General features: G+C 50.3%; 7 protein-coding genes across 7 annotated transcripts; 3 read left to right on the plus strand and 4 right to left on the minus strand.

Annotated features, from left to right (window-relative positions):
- Positions 1-1,507: 1,507 nt before the first annotated feature.
- Positions 1,508-3,066, minus strand: FPRO_12882 (uncharacterized protein; the record flags this gene model as incomplete). Its single annotated transcript, XM_031223446.1, has 2 exons — positions 1,508-2,604; positions 2,754-3,066. 2 exons carry the CDS (start codon positions 3,064-3,066, stop codon positions 1,508-1,510), a joined length of 1,410 nt encoding a protein of 469 aa, XP_031088805.1.
- A 1,504-nt stretch (positions 3,067-4,570) lies between these two features.
- FPRO_12883 (putative flavohemoglobin) lies at positions 4,571-5,818 on the minus strand (the record flags this gene model as incomplete). Its single annotated transcript, XM_031223448.1, has 1 exon — positions 4,571-5,818. The coding sequence occupies one exon, from the start codon at positions 5,816-5,818 to the stop codon at positions 4,571-4,573; it is 1,248 nt and encodes a 415-aa protein (XP_031088806.1).
- Positions 5,819-7,496: 1,678 nt separating this feature from the next.
- FPRO_12884 (uncharacterized protein) lies at positions 7,497-9,203 on the minus strand (the record flags this gene model as incomplete). The annotated part of the gene is made up of 1 exon (XM_031223449.1): positions 7,497-9,203. One exon carries the CDS (start codon positions 9,201-9,203, stop codon positions 7,497-7,499), a length of 1,707 nt encoding a protein of 568 aa, XP_031088807.1.
- Positions 9,204-12,856: 3,653 nt separating this feature from the next.
- FPRO_12885 (putative trehalose synthase) lies at positions 12,857-15,385 on the plus strand (the record flags this gene model as incomplete). Its single annotated transcript, XM_031223450.1, has 7 exons — positions 12,857-12,967; positions 13,132-13,517; positions 13,581-13,861; positions 13,919-14,121; positions 14,175-14,541; positions 14,593-14,719; positions 14,767-15,385. 7 exons carry the CDS (start codon positions 12,857-12,859, stop codon positions 15,383-15,385), a joined length of 2,094 nt encoding a protein of 697 aa, XP_031088808.1.
- A 961-nt stretch (positions 15,386-16,346) lies between these two features.
- Positions 16,347-17,615, plus strand: FPRO_12886 (uncharacterized protein; the record flags this gene model as incomplete). The annotated part of the gene is made up of 2 exons (XM_031223451.1): positions 16,347-16,746; positions 16,804-17,615. 2 exons carry the CDS (start codon positions 16,347-16,349, stop codon positions 17,613-17,615), a joined length of 1,212 nt encoding a protein of 403 aa, XP_031088809.1.
- A 601-nt stretch (positions 17,616-18,216) lies between these two features.
- FPRO_12887 (putative SOD2-superoxide dismutase (Mn) precursor, mitochondrial) lies at positions 18,217-18,963 on the minus strand (the record flags this gene model as incomplete). The annotated part of the gene is made up of 2 exons (XM_031223452.1): positions 18,217-18,782; positions 18,837-18,963. 2 exons carry the CDS (start codon positions 18,961-18,963, stop codon positions 18,217-18,219), a joined length of 693 nt encoding a protein of 230 aa, XP_031088810.1.
- Positions 18,964-19,908: 945 nt separating this feature from the next.
- FPRO_12888 (uncharacterized protein) lies at positions 19,909-20,502 on the plus strand (the record flags this gene model as incomplete). The annotated part of the gene is made up of 2 exons (XM_031223453.1): positions 19,909-19,950; positions 20,008-20,502. 2 exons carry the CDS (start codon positions 19,909-19,911, stop codon positions 20,500-20,502), a joined length of 537 nt encoding a protein of 178 aa, XP_031088811.1.
- Positions 20,503-21,630: the final 1,128 nt, after the last annotated feature.

The raw sequence follows: 21,630 nt of genomic DNA on the forward strand, positions 1-21,630 counted from the left end.
TCACCGTCTGTCACTTGTCAGTTTCGATAGGGACGGAAAGCCAGGAGTAGGAGGTTTTAAGTTAAGTTATGCTACTTACGTGCATGGAAATGAATGCACGTCTTGATAAGTGCATCTCGGGTCAGACGTTCCGAAGACGCCTTGGATAGTGTCGTGCGAATTATACTCTCTTTGGAGTAGGAAAAACGTCGTAACGGTAAGTCTCTGGGCCAATAAACGCGTTAAAGTCATAGCGCTCTTTCAGTGACTGGCGTGAGGTGAGGTGAGGTGAGGTGAGTTGAGATTGATAGAAGGCCTTCTCGTACTTGTACCCCTGTCACATCGTGCAGGTTGGCGATCAAACCTTTCCAAGGATGGATCGTAACGGCATTCCTATTCCATCTCAGCCATTTGCTTTGTTATATGCACACATTGTCATAGCGATATCGATTATCGACCACAGAGCAGGGCCTGTTATGTTTCATCGCCCGCTCGTTAATTAGGGGCGTCACCAAAACACGGGTTGGGAGGGAGAGTCAGCGAGTCGAGTCGTAAACTCAAAATAGACAAGGCAGGGCGTGTGCTATTAGAGTTTGCAGGGGATACTCAAACGGGCAAAACTGGCGATGCTACTGGGCGTTAGGTGGTCTAGTGTCGGCACATCCCTCACCCAAACATCTGTCTACGAGGAGCCTTCTAGAGCTTCGGTCCCAATCAGATACCGCTGAGGACCTCTGTGGCCTTGTGTCGGATGCATCGTTGGCTTCCCCTAGCGGGCGCGTTTGACGACGGCAGACTCGACGTCCTCGTGTCTTCCACTGGGTACGGTAGCCAGCTGCCCTGGCCCTGCCCTGCCAGGCCTTGCGATAGTTGCAGTTACAGTTGCTCTAGTTAAACGAGACGTGGGGAGGGTTGCAATTGCGAGGTTCGGTCATATGCGAGGCTCTGATGAGAGTCAGTCAGTCCCTCCCTCTTGTTGTCTCTTTTCTCGTCGCGATGCGGATCCCCAATGACAAACTTCGGAGGCCACGCCGCGCGGGAATAGAGGCTAGTAGTTAGGGATTTTCAGGGCCCTGAGGATCAAATTCCTGTCTGGGAAATCCGAAGATGAGCGGCATATGATTTACGCTGTTCCAGATCTCTGGGTCAGTTGGGCATGAATTGGGCTTCAACTTCGACGATGAAAAGATTGCCACTCTGAGAAAATGGGAATTGTTGGGTAGAATAGGGGATTTTGATGGGAGACGATGGAAGTCTGGTGTTTCGTGAATGTGCCTGTGAAGTTTTTGTGTCATTGCCCCTGATTTCGTAGAGTTGAGGCTTGGTATGCTCGTAAGCCTCCTCACAGACTCTCGACACTTGGTGATATGTGTTTGTCTCAGTGAAAACGATGGTATGTATTAGTGAATTGCTTCTTGAGGCCTCCTCCATCTTGAAACAGAACAGTTGAAGCCCCTATACCGATACTGCATCCATCCCCAGCCCAGTTCCCTATCCAACTCGTGCCCTCTCCTCAGGTCACTGCCCCCTATGAATCTATCAAAGGCTCTATCTCACTCCGCAACTCAACCAGATGCTTCGCCAAAGCCTCCTCGCGATCCCGAAACGCCTGAAAAGACACATCCACAACTCCCGCGAACATGGACGCTGCGTTCCCAGCCCCTGACCACCGCGCCGTCGAACCTCTCAGACGAGATAAGAACTCCTCTGCTAGCTGGATCGTGAGAGACATCTGCAGAAATGGAGACGACTCTACAGCGAAGGATCCTACCGTCACGGCGGGTAGTTTCCAGAAGCTAAAGGTCGTATCTGTGCCTGTCTGTGTTGCTAGCTCTGTGTGTACGAGGCTGAAGACTCGTTGATACATGTCGAGCAGACGCACGTATGTTGACAAGATGAACATGGCATTGCCCGGATCACTTCCATCAATGGTAGAGTGATGCATCTTACTCCCATCATTGTTGGAAGGTGGTTTCTCGAGAATATCTGCCACACGTCGCGTGAGCTTGAACATATCCTCAATGGGAAACCCCTGACTTCTAAACCTCTCATCAACAGGACGACCCACCAGCGGTCCATCCTGGGGAGAAGGCAAAGCGGACGCCAGGTCCAGCAGCCGGGCGTTTATGTCAGACAACTGGGCCATCCAGTGAATCTGGGGAACCTCGTGCTGCTGCAGCGGCGACAAGTCAGCGTCGTGGCGGAGGGTGATCTGTCTGGGCCTCGGTCTATTACTCCTTTGCTGCTGCTTCGACTGCGTGCGTGACGCGCGCTTGTCAGAGGTGCTGCTGTGCTCAGGTGCACAGCTCAGGGGCACGACGTGCTGCTGGTGAAGGGCGTCACGCTCTGGTGCAACTTCACCCAGCGGCTGGTGATAAGGGTGTTCAGGTGGCTGCTGGTGCTGGTGCTGGTGCTGATGCTGGTAGAGAGGTGCAGGTTCCCAGAATACAGGACGAGTTCCAGGGAACTCGGAGTGAGATAAATACTGAGGATTTGTGAAGAAGGCGAGCTGCTGGTCGAAGGTGAAGGCAAAGTCGGTGCTATCGACTACGGGATCGGGTGAGACAGGGACAGGGACGGAGACGGGGAGGATATGACTCTTAGACGTCAGGCTGAGGCTGTTGTCTGTGTCCGTGTGTGTATGGGTACGGGTATTGGTATTGTTATTGGGTATTATTGACACCGCTGCTTCTCCTTGACTCGGCTGTGAGTCGGTTGCATCCAAGACAGAAGAAATAAGAGGGCGATAAAGCAGAGTGGTAGGGGGCACGTACCCGCGTCGGGTGAGACAAGACTCGGATCCTCTTGACTATCTGTCCGTCGTCGTTTCGGCGAGCGGCGTCCACTCGAAGTAGCAGTAAGAGAAGAAGTCGTCCCGTTATCAACAAACTGTTGCCGCTGCTGCTGCTGTTGCTGTTGACTCTCAGCAAGCTGCTGCTGGTTCTTCCTATACCGTAGCGACGGACTAGACTTGCACTCCGTCTTGAGTCTGACGCACCGCTCGCACGCCTCGTCGTTATATCGTTTGCAGCTGAGTTTCTGCGCGTGGCAGCGATCACAAGCTTTCCGATGGACTGTCTCTGCCATGACAACGAACTTCTTTTTTCTTTTCTTTTTTTCTTTTCGAACGGCGGCAAAGAAACAAGGGGGAACAAAGATGGGCGGTTTATAGAAAGGAGGGAGGGAAGAATTGAGTGATGCTGTATTTTGTTTTTGGTGGCACAGTGACAGCTCTTCCCACACTTTGTGAGTTGAGAGGAGGAAATGGGAGGAGAAGAGGCTCATGCATGAACTCGCCTACGGAGCGTGTCGTGCTGCATCGAGGATCCTGTAGCTTTGCCAGTGAGGCGGTTCCGATGCTGTCGGTATCCTCGTCGTGAGACCTTGTCAGGGGTATCCGATCCAATGGATCGGCGCCGATGAGCAAGATGAAGCAGATGAGAATCTGCTATGTATGTCTCAACGCCATACCTTGAGGTATCATCAAGTGGAAGATATCAAACTCCTAACTTTGAATCAAGCACTCATATCAAGTCAAAACCAGTTCCATTCTTCATTATCATCAAAGTCTCTCATCAATCTCAACAAGCGGTGGCGTCTCTTCCCTTCTCTGCAATGTATCACAACAGCACGCCTTGTGCTGCTCGACCATGTGGTGCAACACGAGGCACGTCTTTCCCTGCTAGCCCTGTCCTTACAGAAAGCCTCGTTTGGGTCTTTCCTTTTTCTTCACCGCAGATTTGAGAAAGAGGCTTGATTGATATATCGGTTCGACGGTGTGCTTCATTGGAGGGTAGTTCGGCGAGCTGCAGTTGCGTGGAGGCGAAGAAGACGAAAGCGATTTGTTGATGAGTTGAGTCAAATATTGCGATTGTGGCCAGTCACTGGTTTGAACGGAAGAATTATTATTCTTTGGCTGATATTTCTTATAAGCTGTACTATGTATGGTCCTCTACTCAGTATCAACCTGTATACAACCACACCACTTCCCATGAACACTTCTCATGACATCTCCCATCATATCACCTCAGATCATGCCCATTCTCCACTCATTACTAATACGTAATACCTCCCCCAACGCAATCTCGATCGGTTCATCACCCGATCTCATCCCCGCAGACAAGGGTATCAATATTTACTTTTTCTCCCCCATCATCGTTTAAAGTGACTGCATACAACGTCGTCCACAAACAGGCGAGACATTGGACGGTGGCGTCCAGTCGTAACTCAAGCCTTGCCTGGGAAGATAAAACACACACACATGTTGTCACTATTGTCTCTCGTTACTTTTACTCGTGGCTCGTCTCACTGTACTACACGTGATACTAACACGTCGGCTATTTACCAAGACACACTCTTAAGTTCTTCACGTCGGATACTATCGAGCCAGAAGCGAATGAAGATTAGGTTGAATAATTCTTTTTTGTTTTTGAGGGTGGTATCTGGTATCTAGTATATGCACTCTTTCTTCAATCTGAGCAAACAAAACATACCGCTGCAAAAAAGCACAGCAGATCCTCAACGCCCTCGACATGCCAGGCAATAAACCGATTAAATGCAAGGAAACCCATCATATGTAGCGCATCACTTTTTAAATATCACCAGTCTTGAAGAGCTCGAGGTGCTGGCGCTCACGGGGAACACCGTTCTCCTCGAGGAATGCCCTGACATTGACCATCCAGTCCTCAGGTCCGCAGATGTAGTACTCAGCATCAGAGTTGCCGAGCTGGAGAAGCTGTTCCTTCTGGAGCTTGGCAAGGTCGATCTCGCCCTTGAAGTCGTACTGGTCACCCTCCTTGACATCCTCGAGGAAGATCTTGGCGGTGATGTTCTCGTGCTTCTTGGCAGAGTCGAGAACATGGGGAACGAAGCAGGTAGAGCCAGAGTAGCGAGCACCGTGGATCCAGGTGATGGGTCGTGAGGCGGTCGGGGACTGGAGAACTGAGTCGAGGATGGAGACGAGAGGAGTGGCGCCAACACCAGCGGAGAGGAGAACAAGAGGCTTCTTGGCAGCAGAAGTGTCGGCAGGGTCGAGGGAGAACTCTCCAGCAGGAGGGCTCAGTTCAAGCTCGTCATCGACGTTGTAACGGTTGTGAAGTCTTGTGGAGAGAAGACCAGCAATCTTGCCAGCAGCGAGATCCTCAACAGCAGGCTCCTCAGTAGGACCCTGAAGCTTGACACTGATGCGGTAGTGGCCGGTGCCAGGAGCCTCGCTCAGACTGAACTGACGGCTCTGGAGAAGACCATCAAGCTCAGGGATGGGAATCTGCACGCTGACGTATTGTCCGGGGAGGAACTTAGGCAAAGACTTGCCATCAGTAGGCTCAAGGTAGAAGCTAGTGACAGAGTCGTTCTCAGCCTCCTTCTTGACAATCTTGAACTTGCGCCACGAGTTCCATTCGCCTGCAGCCTCGTACATCTGACCCTCGCGCTGGATGAAGATATCAGCGAGCTGGCCATAAGCAGCAACCCAAGCGTCCTTGATCTCAGTTGTCAAAGCAGAACCGAGAACCTCGCCAATGGCACCGATGAGATGTGTGCCAACGATGGGGTAGTGTTCTGGCTTGATGAAGAGAGAAACGTGCTTGTGAGCAATGCGCTCAACGGCGTGGGAGAGCTTGCCAAGGTCGTCGATATATGTAGCGTAGGCGAGGACAGAGTTGGCGAGAGCGGCTTGTTGAGCTCCGGTCTGCTGGTTTCGTAGAGAGAAGTAGTTCTTGAGCTCAGGGTGAGCGCCGAGCATGTTGCGGTAGAAAGTGGTGGTGATAGTCTTGCCATGCTCCTTCAGGATGGGAGCAGTTGACTTCACAATTGCTACTTGTGCTGCGGTGAGAGCCATTGTGTACTGTTTGTTTGTTTGTTTGGCGTTGAAGAGATGTGAGGAAGAGCTGAGAGGTTGTTGTAGTGTTGATCTACTAGATGATGTCGAGAATAATGTCGTCAAACTGGCCAACCTTTAGACTCTTTATATACCAGGCCGGAGAACCAGTCATGGCGCGGAGAAAGAACATTACGCTCTTCATGACTCTCAAGGCCAAGCATCATGCCATGCGAAAAGAATAGCTCATGGACCCGAATACAGCGCCGTTCGCCGTGTGGGTTCCTGGATCACGGTCCGATCTTGATAGTGGTCTGATGGTTTTGGTTAGAGCATCTCCGCGGGGTGAGCCGCACGTCACCGGGATTGGCGTTGGGGCTTCTTTTTTTGGATACCGTTTTTTATGTTAGTTACTGCATTCGTTAATATGTTTCGTCGGATCCAGACTGATGGAAATGCAGGGCCCAACTATATCCCCAGGCTTGACGTTCCTTTCATGCTAATGCCCCGCCGTCTTGCGTGTAAGTTTGGGAGAGGCAGGGTAGAGCAGAGACGATCAAATACCCTTGTGTCATGGCTTTGCATACGTTGCATTGAGTTGTCTGGCAGTCAATTGCTCAAACAGGTCAGCTATTTCGTGCTGAAAGGCCTCAATTGCTCAGGGAAAAGTCTTGCACTTGACGGAGATGCGGAAATACCCAGCTCTTGACCTTAAATTTTCGATGCCACGAGCTTGGAATATTGAAACCTGTGACAAAGAGTGGGCTGACACCTGTAAATAAGCTTCGGGTCACCCCGGGTTCTCGAAGATAGATCGGAACGGCTCTTGCGGCTGCAACGGGTCGAGACTGTAAATTCCTAGCATCGACAAAACATCTCACTTTTGTCGTCAATCCAGAGTCGCATTTGCAGGGGGCGGAATCCCACCGCGCGAATCATTGCTACAAGATTGATAAGCACCTGGATCTTGGTGGAGCAACACGTAGAGCTTCCTCAGTTTGTGTCTCCTTGTGACTTGTAAGGCATATCAGGTCTGTCTATTCCATCCCACGTCATGACCTTGATGCATATCTTGGCATGAAAGCTGAAAAAGGATTGTCCAGACAAAGGAACTATTCCGCTCTGCTTGACAAATGCTCGTCTCTCGTTGGTCAATGGATCGCCTCAGTTCATCCCTCACTCATGATACCCACTGCAACGGCACAACCCACAAACATGTCAACAACTCCACCATGATGCCAAGCAGGGCTCATAAATCTTTTTTCTCGTGGGAATTTCCATCGGCCGCGTGGCCTAATGGCTAAGGCGCTAGATTTCGGTTCCAGATCTCCCGAATTCTCTAGAGATTCCAGGTAGGTTCTCATTCAAACGAGCTTCTCCGCATCCAGGCACTAACATCTCCAAAAGGTTCGACTCCTGGCGTGGTCGTATGATCTGATCTATTTCACATTTTTGACCAAATTTTAATGTTGGCTCCTTGCATTAGCCCTGAACATCACTGCCTTCTTGGATTCGCTAATGAATGTGTTGGGTATTATTGTCAGAGTTGTCTAATCGCTCAATTCACTGCCAGCTGGCAAACATCTTCCGTGAAGGCGGAAGCGTCGGCCATTCTCTTTTGCAACAGACGGCAACGCTGTAACTAACGTTAAAAACCGACGAGATCCCGTCATCGCGGCCGAATGGCTTTGAGACGAGGCTATACCTTGCGAGGTCTGCGGTTCCACCAATATCTATCACCAGGCTGTTGCACTGTCTCGATTGAACGGCATCCGGGGTGCCAATGGTCTTCTTTAGTTCCAAACGGCCACATAGCAATCGTGTTGACCTCGTCTGGTTGACAGGGCTGTGGCTTCTTCCAGGTTGACCAACCGAGATCGCTCATCAGTGCCCGAATCACTGCTCGACCACTACTGATCGCTTTTTCCATTTCAGTATCGTTTTCGTTGTCAAGTCTGATCCTATATTCGTCCAAATCCGAGCCGGATGCTTCGAGCAAGGCATTGCGGACCAAGAACAATGTTTGGCAGATAGTGCCCAATACCGCGTCAAGAGATGTGTAAATCAACTCATCTTCGAAACTCCATTGTTGTCTGGCTTTGAGGGCTGGTCGGAGGTAGTGCACCCGGCATTGTTCAATAGCATCGGCAGTCCTATTAACCTCTCTTTGGTCTGCCATGGAATTATCATCGGGTGATGGCGGCGCGTTGTACCAGGTCAACGTGGCAGCCTCGACCTCATCGATGAAATATTGCGACTGCAACGGTTCGTGCACCATAAGTGCCAGTCTCTTACTGTAACGAGCCATGATTAGGTCCGTCACGCCTTGCCAGTCCACGATAAACCTCCGAGGCTGACGCAACACGTTGTCCAGGTACGCCTTGACATCTTTGAGCTCCTCCAGAGTTGCCGAACCAAGTCTCTTTAGATCTGGGCGCCCCACGACAGTACTGGAGATGTTGATGGGGAAGAAGAGGCCGGAAACCATTGACGAGAAATCAATACGAAGTCGATTAGCTCCGACACCATCGTATCGCTCACCAACCGCTCTCACAAATTGGAACGTTGCCAAGCCGGATTTCCCCAGGATACGGTCCATCAACTCTGTACGCATCATGCTGACCAGATCTAGGCTCTCCCCAAAATCACACTTGATAATTTCGATGCCAATCTCAATTCGAACAAAACCATCGATGCCCCATTCAGATGCCAGTTTGCACAAATCATTAGCTCGGTTCCATTCATCCATACTTCCCCTATTGGTGTTGTTTTCGCGAAGGACCAGATCTTGGGAATCGAGTGTGCCCATGTCGGTTTTTCCAGCACTCATACCATCAATCACCAGAACTTTGAGGTCACGATTTGTCTGGTACGTGTGAAAGTAACCCCTCACGACAACAGGATCGTCATCCCCTTTTGTGTCAGCGACCTTGTCCAACGGATCGTTGCCAGTGCCGGTCTTTATGTACTCGCTGCGACGTCGTAATTCTTGACGGTCTTCGTTCTCTCCGGTCTGTCCCTTATCCGCATCTGGCTTCTTTTTGCCAGGAGGAGGTCCTGGCGGCGCTCCAGGGTGTCTTCCACCAGGCCGATACTTGAAAGATCGCGCGAAGTTTTCGGCGTGTTCGATGTCAAAAGCCAACCACTCGGGCCCAGTCGGGGTTACGTTTTGTCGAGAACCGTGGTAAAATATGGTGCCTTCGGGCACAGTAGCTGGAAAGAAGCCGAATCCATTATGGTACAGGGCAGAACCCCATTCTCGACCTGCGGAATGGATCGCATTAAAAACCATATGCGCCCTCTCTTTGGCATACTCGTGTTCTGGTTGGATTCCTTCACGGCCGCTCGCGACACCAGAAGCGAGCGCTAAAACGCCCAAAACCCCGAACGAAGCCTTTGGAACCATTCTAAATCGCTGAAATTCTGAGTATTGTTTCCTGTGAAATGAGTATTACGTGACTCCGAGGTCAGGATGCCTCACATCAGCAAACATTGGAAAATGCCAGGAACACGTCTTCAGCCGCGCGGCCAGTCACATCGTAGATCCCGACTAGCCGGTTGCTGCTAACCCACTCCTGCGAAGAATGGTCGAAGACCGGTCTTATCTTAGTGGAGATAGTTGCAACATCACCAGATTGATAAGAAACGGCTTTCTTTGGAGAAATAGGCCCGACATTGACTAAGTGACCGGTGGAAGTCATTTTTGCTGGAAAATTGGCTCAAGTTAGCACTCTTTGGCTACTTGAAAGGTCACCTTTTTCTTCATGACACTCGCATGAGTGACTGTCAGGTTTTGGAGGCGAACCGCATGCTTGTGAAAGAGAGTTCAAATCGCAACCTGACGTATTGAATGAATCGAACTCGCTTCGTTAGTCATTGCGACTTTGGAGCAATTTCGTACCAATGTTGTGATAGTGTTGAAACGTCCATGAGGTTACCCAGATCCAAGCAATAGTTTCCTGACCGCGTGTCCTCATGCCATTCACAAATTTTATCAGGGACTTCAGGGACCATGGTCCGTCTCAATCCATGATGACTTTGAAGCATGAGGGTATGGGGTTATGTGTCACCACACTCAATGAGCAAGGGTTGCACTGAGCTCGACGGTACAGGTACATGCAGTACTTGCATCGTGGGTTCCACCGCTCTATGTTCTGCCGCCTTTTCTGTGAAACTCGAGAATTGAAGCACATGTAATCTCTGCACGGCGTCCGGAAGCTCACCCGCCCGCTTTGGATCTGTTGGGGGACCTTGTCCGACGCATCCAGTACAAAAGCAGATCCAATGAAGATGTTGCTGAGGCACATGCGTACTGCCGGTAGTGGGATGATTGGCACCTCTACAAACTAACAAGCTCACCGCCGGTCAGCGATCAAGGATGTTAGGGCTCGATAGTGATAGTTTCTATGATGAATCTTTGCATTGAATAATTGATATCTCGGTCAGAGATCAGCCATAAGCTCAAGATGCCTGAAAGGTCATCATACGATTGGGAGGGCAGCTGACCGAATCTTGAGACGGTGAAGAAATGAGCAAGCCACGATCTGTACAGAGGTCGTACGAAATGCAGTACGTATTCGGCGAGGTGACTCGTTCTGGTGTCAAGTTGGCTGGGAGTTGACTGGGAGAGATGTTGAGGCTGAGTTACGAGTCGCAGACCCTGAAGCATGTGTTGAGGGATGTTTGTGAAATTCTTTGTCAAACATGTTGATTTAAATTGTACGATCATTAATTGAGCGGCGAAAGACCCTGGGTTGACTCTGAACCGTTTAAGCAGCACCCGCATCCTTGGAACTGACCTACATAAGTTGGTATTCAGGCTGAAGATGAAGTAGGTAGATAGGGATAGATAACAAGGAAGAGACAAGTCCCTTGCATAATCGCCTGAGAGGTCCATTGTTCTATGATGCATCGAGATGGTTGAGGATCCATTATCAAGGTCGAGTGGGTGCCCTGGAGGATAGCTTCCCCGGGCCCTGAAAACTGGCCTGGCCGGTGGGGGATTCACCGGCGGGTCGGGGGGCTTGTTTCCGCCCGCAGTTTCCTGCGTGTGGAAAACGTATCCCCGGACACTTGCCTCGTGGAACGATACCTACCCAGGCCTGGCAGCTCACGCAATTGAATTGACGGACCCCACCGACAGCGCGGGGTTCGGCAGCGCTACCTCGTTTTAGGGCCCGTTAACACTTACAGTAGTGTACTTTCTAGGTGACAGCCCAGCAGTTGACAGCTGAAGCAACAGACCAATAAACTTACCCTAGATTTCCGAAAGAAGATATAGAGTTGATCTGGTGTCAGCCGAGCGCCAAGGTGCAGCATTCTTGGTGTGGCCACAATGAAACCCCCACAGAATAGAATAGATACAATTCGGAGGTTACCTGCGTTACTGTCTTGCAACTCTCCGATGTAATTCGGGTAATATATGCAGAAACTTGGAGAATGATCTCTCATATCTTACTGCCTGTGATCATTTTGAGAGCGACCGAAACAAGCAATGCTCTGAGAGTCCCGTAACAACATTCTTTCCTGTGCAATGTTTATCACCAAGCCCGCGTGTCTAACCAGTAACTGGCTAGCCTGAAGCGGGACAGTATTATACTTTGAAGCTCATTACACAACAGCAACTCAATGGACAGTAACAAGAATGAGTGATGCTGTGGCTGCACCTTTGGGGGGCTCACAAAGCTCACTGAGTCCCTCTTTTCCTTCTTTCTGCAGTGTTCAGAATGTCACTTGTCGCATCTCATCTTCCCACTCTTCCCTCTTCTCCTCACTTTGTCCCCTTCATCAAACTTACCAAAAGCATCTGGATGCGACGCCGTACCTGCAGCAAGCACATTGGCGATGCTTAGATTTGAATATTTTCAATTTTGTGTCCTCCAGAAAGTCGTGATTCATAACCACACTTTCTTCAGTCTTTGAACACCACAGTCAAACAAGGTCCACGATCCAATTCACCCAATCCGGTGATCTCATAGCGCATATCAGACCACCTCCCCATTACCTCACTTGGCCCTACATCTCTCGTTCTCCTGACCCCCCCTTTTCCGTGATCTCGGGCTCTTCGGCTTTGATAATTTGTTTCCATTTCGTGTTTACAGCAGGTAACAAGAAAAATTGTTACCTTGGGGTTGACAGGAGCTTCCAAGATAAGATATTGGGCAAACCCCGTTGTCAACTGACACGGAGACGGGCCATCGCAGAAGGAGTAGGTGCCACCTGCAGTTTTCCTACGCCCGCTCCTGCTTCCATCCATCCCGTGGCTTCGCAACTCACAAAGGCGGCAAGGGCAAGGCCTCATTCAAATTTTCCTTCTTGCCTCCTCAACCAAACACGAGTCAACGTGATATCACGAAGCATTGTCCAAGCTTCTCCTCGTCTTCCATTCCCTGACACCACTCATCTCCTCACCTTGAAGAATCATCACCTGCTCGAGTTGCTCACCTTGTTTCCTCAAACGTAACTGGCTCTTCACCCCACGCCCAGTCTCTTAACCCTTCCCCGCCCCAGTCGGCTTCCTTGTCTGTTTGTCTCACAAGGCCGTCAAGTACTGTACATACATCACCACCCTCGTCAACCTCCTGCAGAGACCCGCGCTGACGGGGCCTCCTCCATTGACCAGGTACCTCAACCAAGCTTGACCTGGTCTTCTTTTCTGCAGATTGTCTGGCTTCCCTGCTCGGTCACTGCCAACACGAATCTCCCAGGGCCTTCGATCCCTCATACTCTGCCATCTCACCCGGGGCGTCCACGTTTAAGCTGTTACTATAGCTCCACTACTCTTTCGATCCCGACCTCCTACTCACGACCGCCTTTCTGCTGTCTGTCTGTCTGTCTGTCTGTCTGACCTGATCAAGGAGGTGTACCAAGACTATATCTTGCCGCCCAGCCGCAGTCTTGTTCACTCTCCTCACTTCTTTTACATCCATCCGTAGTTGTTTCATTTGGGCTTTCTTCTCTTCACGTCACGGAGAGAGCTCATACTTTTTTTAATTAGCACCAAATTGCTACCCCGCCTTTACAACCAATACCCCGCCAATTGCTGCAATTGCTGCCATCATGAGTTCCAACAAGCCCACCCGCAAGTTTTCCACGGGCGCTACGTCGCACCGCAAGAGGCAGATGAGCCTTCTCGTCGAGAAGGATGGTCACGTCAATGCTCCTCTCCAGGTAAGTTTGCTCTTGATCTCCCGTGCTTCCCGTTTCCGTCGTATCATGTATCTCTCATGACAACTTGCGTCATAGCAATTGGAGCTCTTGAGACCCCTGCATTATGGAGACCGAGGCCGATCTCATCTTTAGCACATGAAGCGACTAACGTAGCTCAACCGTAGACTCTGTACCTTGGAATCTCTGCCGTTTTCGCCGATGACCATACCGCCGTGATTGCACTTGCTATCCACGACACCGTCTATCTCAATGATTTCTCCATCAAGCATATCTCCCTCGACGAGGATATGCGTGAGGGCCAGGATCTCATTGCTGATCACATCATCAACGAGGTTGAGACTTATGAGCATGAGAACTTTGTCAAGTTCATTGGAGCTGGTCTCCCGGTCACCCTCAAGTACATGAGTCCTTCTCTGTGCTCCCGCCTTTGGCTTGACCTCGATATTGTACCTGTTGTGCTCCGACCCGACCACGAAGCCAAGGAGAAGAACTTCTGGGACGTCAAGCGCGTTGATGAGCAAGCAGATTCCATGGCCCGCAAGTGTATTCTGTAAGTTGAGAATAAAATCGAATGTCCGCGTGGGTGGATGGCAACTGACAATATTTGCTTCAGTAACTTTGGCCCTTCTCTCGTTCCTCATCTGCAGGTCGGCTACCGCGGTATTGTCCAGACAGACGCTGGTTTCCGTGTTCATCTCACCAACCTCCAAAACCACAAGGACACCTGCTCCAGCGCCACATGGGGTGCTATGCAGTTCTATGCCAACAAGCTCCGAGAGAAGAAGACTAAAATTGCATTCTTCAGTGCTACTCCCCAGGGTGGTGGTGTCGCTCTTATGCGCCACGCTCTTGTTCGTCTCAGCCGTCTCTTGGGTGTTGATGTGACCTGGTATGGTATGTAGAAACACTCCAGAAAATGTCAGCAATCACGCGATTCTAACTCGATCCTAGTCCCCAAGCCGCGACCTGGCGTTTTCCGAATCACGAAGAATCAGCACAACATTCTCCAGGGTGTCAGTCACCCTGACCAGCGCATTTCGGACGCGGAAAAGGCTGCTATCACTGACTGGATTGAGGACAATGCCAAGCGATACTGGCTGTCTGAGGGTGGACCTCTGCGCCCTCCTGAGGATGGCGGTGCCGATGTCATCATTGTAGGTCAATTGTTTCACAAGATTGGGATCACGCAAGTTAACGACCGGTGTAGATCGACGACCCTCAGATGCCTGGCCTCGTCCCCATGATCAAGAGAATCACACCTGATCGCCCTATTCTGTACCGATCTCACATTCAGATCCGAAGCGATCTCGTCGCCATCGAGGGTTCTCCCCAGAATGACATCTGGAACTACCTCTGGAGCAACATCAAAGAGTCCGACTTGTTCATCAGCCACCCTATCCCCAAGTTTGTGCCTCACACGGTTCCCAAGGAGAAGGTCGTCTACCTCCCCGCTACCACCGACTGGATTGACGGCCTCAACAAACACATGAACAAGTGGGATACCGGCTACTATGCTCACATTTATAACCAACAGTGCCGAAATCAGCAAATGACTGAGCTCGATTGGCCCAACCGTAAGACGACTTTTCATCGCTTGGTAACAAACAACTGACATCAATCTACAGGCAAGTACATTGCTCAAGTTGCTCGATTCGACCCAGCCAAGGGTATCCCCACTGTCATCGACTCATATGCTGAGTTCCGCCGCCGTTGTGATGAGGCCAACATTTCTGATGTTCCTCAGCTCGTTGTGTAAGTCTACGATGTTCCACTGTCAGAACTGCTGCTAACCTTGACAGCTGCGGTAATGGGTCCATTGATGACCCGGATGGTGCCATCATCTTTGATCAGACCATGGCCCAACTTGAAGATCATTACCCTCACCTCCTCGACGACGTCAGCGTCATGCGCCTGGACGCCAACGACCAACTTCTCAACATGGTCATTGCCAATGCCCACGTTATTCTCCAGCTGTCCACTCGTGAGGGTTTCGAAATCAAGGTCTCTGAGGCTCTTCACGCTGGAGTCCCTGTGATTGTCTCCAATGAAGGCGGCATTCCCCTTCAGGTCAAGGACAAGGTCAATGGCTTTCTCGTTACCCCTGGCGACTACAAGACCGTTGCTGGACATCTCATGGACCTTTACACTGATCATGAGCTCCATTCCAGGATGTCTCGTGAGGCTAAGAACGGTGTCAGTGACGAGGTCGGTACTGTCGGAAATGCTCTTGGCTGGTTCTACTTGGCTGCTAAGTGCCAGGAGCTGGGCTGCAACCCTGGCCTCAAAGGTAATGAGAAGTGGGTAAACGACATGGCTCGTGAAGAGGCTGGTTTCCCTTACACTGAGGGTGAGAATCGTCTTCCTCGCCATTACACGCAGCGAAAGGAAGAGGAGCCGGTCCAGGAAAACGGCGAGTAATGTCTTGAGCACCGTTGCTCCTTGTCTTAGATTCCATTTTATCTGAAAATGCCTGGGGTAAGAAAAAAAAGGTGGGATAGAGGCTTGTATGTTTGAGGTCAAAGGATTGTTAGAAATGTTGTTCATGACCACGATAGGCTTATGTATGAAATGTTGGGGCATATGGTCGAGAACGAATTCCTCTTATATTAGTATCAGATTTATGTTGGGCTTATGAAATAGCATTATGTTACGTCGACCAGTGCCGCTTTCTCTAGAAGTTACTGTGAGTGTAGAGGCCTGTTCCTTTGAGATTTCAACTGCTGCCAGTCCATGGCTGTCCGATGACTCTGACAGTCGGCACAGGATCGCACACCCTTTCATTTTTCTCATTAACAACTGTTACTAATACAAGAGAAGAAGTCCGTCTATGCTACAATATCATGCTTTGGCTTGGTCTTTCTATCATATTCAACCAACATCACACGAGGTCTGTACTTAGCAGGTAATCACAGGCCTTAGATACCTACATACAATGTACCTTCTGGATTTCGTCAACCACGAATCCTTATCACAATGATTCAGAAGCAATCAATTCATTTGACTGTACACTATTGGGCTTCAATGTGTTTGATTGGGTGCTTCATGGGCTGAGGGCACTGGCACAGTTCTTCAATCACAAGTGGCAGGCAGTTGCGAGGCAGTTGCGTTTGCGACTTACTTCAGAGGAAGGGACCTTTAGATGACGACACCGGCCTAAAATCTTTGTTTTCTTTTCTTTTCTTTTGTTTACCTCTCATCGCCTCATTCTCGAGTTGACTTCCCGTTTGTTGTTCCCGTTTGTTATGCACAAAGGCATTCCTGTGCTACGATTCAAATAAGCTCTTTGATGGTCTTTGGCCATCTCTATCAGCTTCTGGAACCACTCACTCCTTACAGATCTTTCTGCAATCGGGAAAGTTCTTCGACTAAGTGACTGGTCATGTCTGACTCTGGCCCTGGTCCTGTTCCAGCTCCAGATCCAGTCCCGGGTCCAGCCCCGGGTCCTTCTGCTCCACCCGCGCCTGATGTGACTGCCATGAATCCTGAGCGGGTTCAGATGCTCGCTGAGGCTCCTCGAGAGAAATCTCCCAAGCCACCCCTTCATATCAAGAGAGAGGGGTCTTTGGCTCCTTTCAGGGTCACAGGCGCTAATGGAGATGCCTTGGGTGACTGGTCTAACCGTTCCTCCCGGGGCTCTCAGAACTCTGATGGAGGCTCCTTCAAGCGGTCCATCAGCGAGCTCATGATGGAGGCCAAGGAGAAGCGTGTGAAGCAGGACAAGAAGCCAAGAATCACTCCCGCGGCAAAGTACTACACCGATGTTCATCCCCTTGGTCATGGTAAGCAAGAATGCAAGCGATCCCAGCCAGGTTCATAGGCACTGACTGAATGCGTAGCTCCTATGCCAGACGACTCCACTCAGTACCTTACTTCACTCTTGCGAAACCGAAACTTGAACCTCTGCTTACAGGCCGCTCCGACCAAGAAGAATGGTACGCCTGGCAAACCCAAGACATATACCTTTCTCATCTCCAACGCTGGAATGGTCCAGCATGAGAGACTGTCCATGCTGGGCCATACTCGAGCTCTCCCTCTGTCACTTCATGATCAGGACATCTCTTCTTCAGACGGTGCCATTACCCGCACCGTGATTGGCGAGTTGCTTGAGGATGTTTGGCCTAGACTGACAAAGAGTGACAAGTATATGTATGCCAGGCAACTCCGCAACCTCCTCCACAAGATGCGGAGAGAGAGCATGCAGAAGCCAAATTTTCCCCTGGGATCTATCGAGTCAGGAACTTACACCTTGCTTCAAGACAAGCATCCTGACCATACCTACTACGCAATTCGTCCAAGCCCCAACCAGAAGCAGTTCATGGCACTTCTCATGTCAACTTTGTATGAGTCGGTACCCAAGGCTGTGTCCAAGGCCTTGATCTCTCAATTTCGGGTTGACTATCCTTCAGTGCTCACCCATGGGGCCTTGTGCCCCAAGAACATTGTTGTCTCCAACAACCTTATCAGCTGGATCCTTGGTTGGGACTGTGCAGGACAGTATCCAGTTTGGTGGGAGTACGCGCGGTTCTTCGAGGCGAGAACTTCCGAGGCGAACAGTGACTGGTACAGTTACGCAGCTGAGATCTTTGACGAGGAGTTCCCGGCTGAGTTGGCGGCCTACCAAGGAATTGCGAGATGTCAGCAGCCCTGAGTTTGGAGGCCTGCGACATGGTGATTTTGTTTGCGCAAGCCAAGGCAACTTTTTTAACTCTCACTGATATCGCGTGGATGCAACACGCGACCAACCTCGGAAGGAATCGGTGTATTTTCCAGCAAATGATGAAGTTTTATATCTTGAAGATGTGTGGGCTGATTGATCATGGCTATCGAAAAGAGTCACGACTCCTGGTTTGGCGAATCCCTATGGGATGTGATGGTGGGAACACATGATCATGGGTGGCGGTATCAGATATTGTAGGCCCAGGTTAAAGGCTCAGTGGGGAGCTGGGAAACTCGTGATATTTAATAAAAGTGTTGAAAGATAACCGGCCTGAAGTCGTCCTAAGATATACTAACCTAACCTGAGGCTTCATTACTAGGAACATAGGTCTCGTTTCCTTGCCTCCTGGAGACTGTACATATCTACTCTTTTCAAGTTCTCTCATTAAACCTCAAGGTACTATACACTCGGTATCTTGACAAACAAACAGGTGATGCATGGTGACGAAACGCCGACCTTGGTTGCGTACACGTTATCGCTATTTTCCCCAACAACTCTTCCGAGCTTTACAACTCAGCTAACACGAACATATTTATTTCTCGAATCGCTTGGAAACAGTGCCCCAGTTAATGACCTCCCAGATGGCGCTGAAGTACTCAGCCTTGCGGTTCTGGTACTGGAGGTAGTAAGCGTGCTCCCAGGCGTCAATACCAAGAAGAGGCTCAAGAGTGCCAGTGACGGGGTCCTGGTTGGGTCGGGTGACAATGGACAGAGTGCCAGAGTTCTTGTCCTTGACGAGCCAGGCCCAGCCGGAGCCCTGGATACCAGCAAGGGTAGCGTTGGTCTGCTTCTTGAAAGAGTCGAAGGAGCCAAAGTCCTCGTTGATAGCAGTCAGAAGCTTACCCTCGGGCTCACCACCACCGCCCTTGCCATTGGGAGCAAGGTTCTCCCAGAAGAGAGAGTGGTTAACATGACCACCGCCGTGGAAGTTGATCAGAGGAGCCTGGGCAGCAGCGGCCTTGGCGTCGTTCTTGTGCTGGGCCTCAGCGAGGGCGTCGGTAGCGTTGTTGAAGCCGGTGACGTAGGTCTGGTGGTGCTTGGAGTGGTGAAGCTCCATGATCTGGCCGGAGATGTGAGGCTCAAGAGCGCCATAGTCGTCTGGGCTTTGTTAGCTGTGAAGGTCGAGGATTGTGAGGGTTGAAGGGGCTGTACAAGGAAGATCGGGGAGGGTGGCCTTGTTGCGGACGAAGCTGGTTGTGGCCATGGCGGCGAGGGGAGTTGAGCGGGCGCGCAGACCGGCGCGGAGGGCGGGAGTTGAACGGAGGAGAGCGGAAGCCATTTTGAAGCTGTTGATGTTAGCAATGAATCAGTTAATTGAGTTTGAGGTTGAGAATTGAACAACAAAACCAAAAACAATTTACTTGGCATGTGCTAGATGGATAGTGGAAGAACTCACAGTATTATAGGCAAGCTTGTGACAGTGCAATTGACGATGATGTCAAAAAAAGTCGAGGAGAGTCGAGTCGAGCGGAGGGAGGGGTTGGTTAAAGAGCTGATCGGGACGGCAATGTCGGGTCTGCCGAATGGGGGAGCTTGGATCAATCTGTCGTCATATTTGGGAGAGCTTGACTTGATCTGAGGCTTGGCTTTAGTGGCTAGTGTTGTGGCTTTATACAGTAAAACAAGATGGAAGATGTTGGGTTACAGTGTCTATGGTCTTCTGGGTATTTCCTTTTGGATCTGATGGACATGATCTGACTGATTATCATCATTCTTTCCCAATCTCACGCTTCAATTGCTTGAATCTCTTTGTTGATGAGGTTGGTGTAGCTCAACTAGACATCACTATCATGAACTTTGGGTCACTCAGCTCGGTCTTCTCCAAACACCGAACAGCGACACGACATCAACAACCAAATCTTTGATTCCATTCTTCTTCAAAGCAATAACCCCGGTATTCCAGTATCAACCTCCCATTTCTCCGAAATCGCCGATCTCGGAATACCGAAGTCTGAGATGCTAATGACGCAAAAGAGGACCTCGTGAATGTTGGCGGGCCATGCATGCAACGTCGGCTAAGTATGGAATCAATTGTCACATTTCTATTCTAGCCCAATGGATGAGAAGCTGTTTGTTATTTGTTCTTGATCAAGATGCTGTTCCTTCTGGTGCAGGGTAAGGTAGTCAAGTTGAAGATTATGTCATCGGCGCGTCCATGTAATTATCGCCAATCCACTCTACGCGTCTCCCTCAAGCATACACCAAAAGTTACAACACAGCAAAGATGTCGTACTACGACATTGACGCCATCCTCACGGATGCAGAGGTATTTCCCCCACGCCATGTACCCAACAATCACAAATACAAAACTAACAATCTGCAGAAAGTCCCCTGCCACTTCGAAATCGACGTTCGTGACCTCGGCCATCTTGACAACTCCCCCCACGGCCTCAAAGCCCAAACCCCCCTAACCCTCCCCCTCTGGCTCGCCGAAATGCTGGCCCTCGCCTCAACAGCCAACTCCTCCGCGCCCCTAACCCTCAACCTCCCACCATGCCTCTCAACCACTGTCCTCGCCGCTCTGAAAGCTGATCCGCGCGCCGTTCCCCTCCGCGACCAAAGTCCTCACTTCTACGGTGTCGGCGTCAAAATGCTAGAGTTGTTCGACGAGAAGGAGATAGCGGAGGTTTTGAGAAAGACATTTGTTGTGAGGGCGGGTGAGGTTGGTCTTCATGCTAGAAAGGCTGATGAGGCGGTGGGGGGCAATGGGGAGGAGTTTTTGAGGGGTTTGGAGGAGTGGGAGAGGGGGTTGTTTAGGAGGGGACATGAGGGTGTTAAAGGAGCGAAGGAGTGGACTGATAAGGTCAAGAAGACATGAGTTGGAGGATTTAAGATACCCATGAGTTGCCTCACGGCACTACGCGTCTACGAACACAAATACACAGACATGAACCATGATCTTCAGTCACGTCACAAGAGGCTTCGCAGTTGAGAGAATATTCAGGGATAAAAGCGTGCATTTCCAGCACGGTCTATTACTGACTCCGACTCCTACGCCTTGAAGCCAGCCGAGGTTCTCCTATCCGTAGGCAAACGGTACTAATCCATCCAACCGCTCAGTAATGTTCCAACCGAACGGAACGACAAGCCCGGCATTTCCCAGCATGCCCTTCAGATTCTACAAAAACCCCAATAATAGCTAGATATATCTCCCTGAACACCATTTCCCAGCCCTTCTAAGTACCCAAGAACGCAGCGCTGAGCGCTAGCAATTCCCGATGAAAACGCCATGCTCGGAAGCTCACTCATCCTTTGTCATGTACAGGATAGAAAATATAATAAAAAATGCAACCGACTCCTCTTTTTCCTCTCCTGGGAAAGTCTCCCACCAGTTACCGTACCCGGCCCAGTATGTATCGTAGCCACGCGACGAAGCACTTTCGATCGCGTCGAGAATAAACGTATAGGTGTCGCACCGCTCAAGCGGTCGAACCTCGTTTGGCCGCCCATCTAGGGACACAGCCAGGTTTGAAACGTATCCACCAGTTTAGTCTGCCGAGGGACTCGCTGAAAATAAACCAGAGAAAAGGTTGTAAACATCGACGCCGTGACAGTAGAGAAAAAGGAAGTTGAAGAAAAGAGTAACGAAAAGTTGAAAGAAATAAGAAACAGCAGCAATCATAAAGCGGACTCTCCTGAAAATCATTATATGTGAGAAGGCAAGTCGAAACATAAGCAAGAGGATCCTTGCTATGGAAATATTTGTGCGTGTTCGCCAGAACAGCACACCGAGCAGAGATAACAGTCTGATGAGCCATTATCGTATCAACTCATCTTGGACTCGGGCTCGGACGCGTGGATATTTTTTTTGTTGATTTTTTAATAGGTTTTCTTCTTTATGCAATCGTCATCCCTTGGGGCGCGAGGTGCTGAGAGACGACTGGACTCTGAGATCGATATCGGTAGCACGTCAACCGGTGGAGCAGGGATAACAGCGATACTAGAA

Source organism: Fusarium proliferatum (genome assembly GCF_900067095.1).
Source record: "Fusarium proliferatum ET1 genome assembly, contig: FPRO_scaffold013, whole genome shotgun sequence".
Taxonomy (NCBI): Eukaryota; Fungi; Ascomycota; class Sordariomycetes; order Hypocreales; family Nectriaceae; genus Fusarium; species Fusarium proliferatum.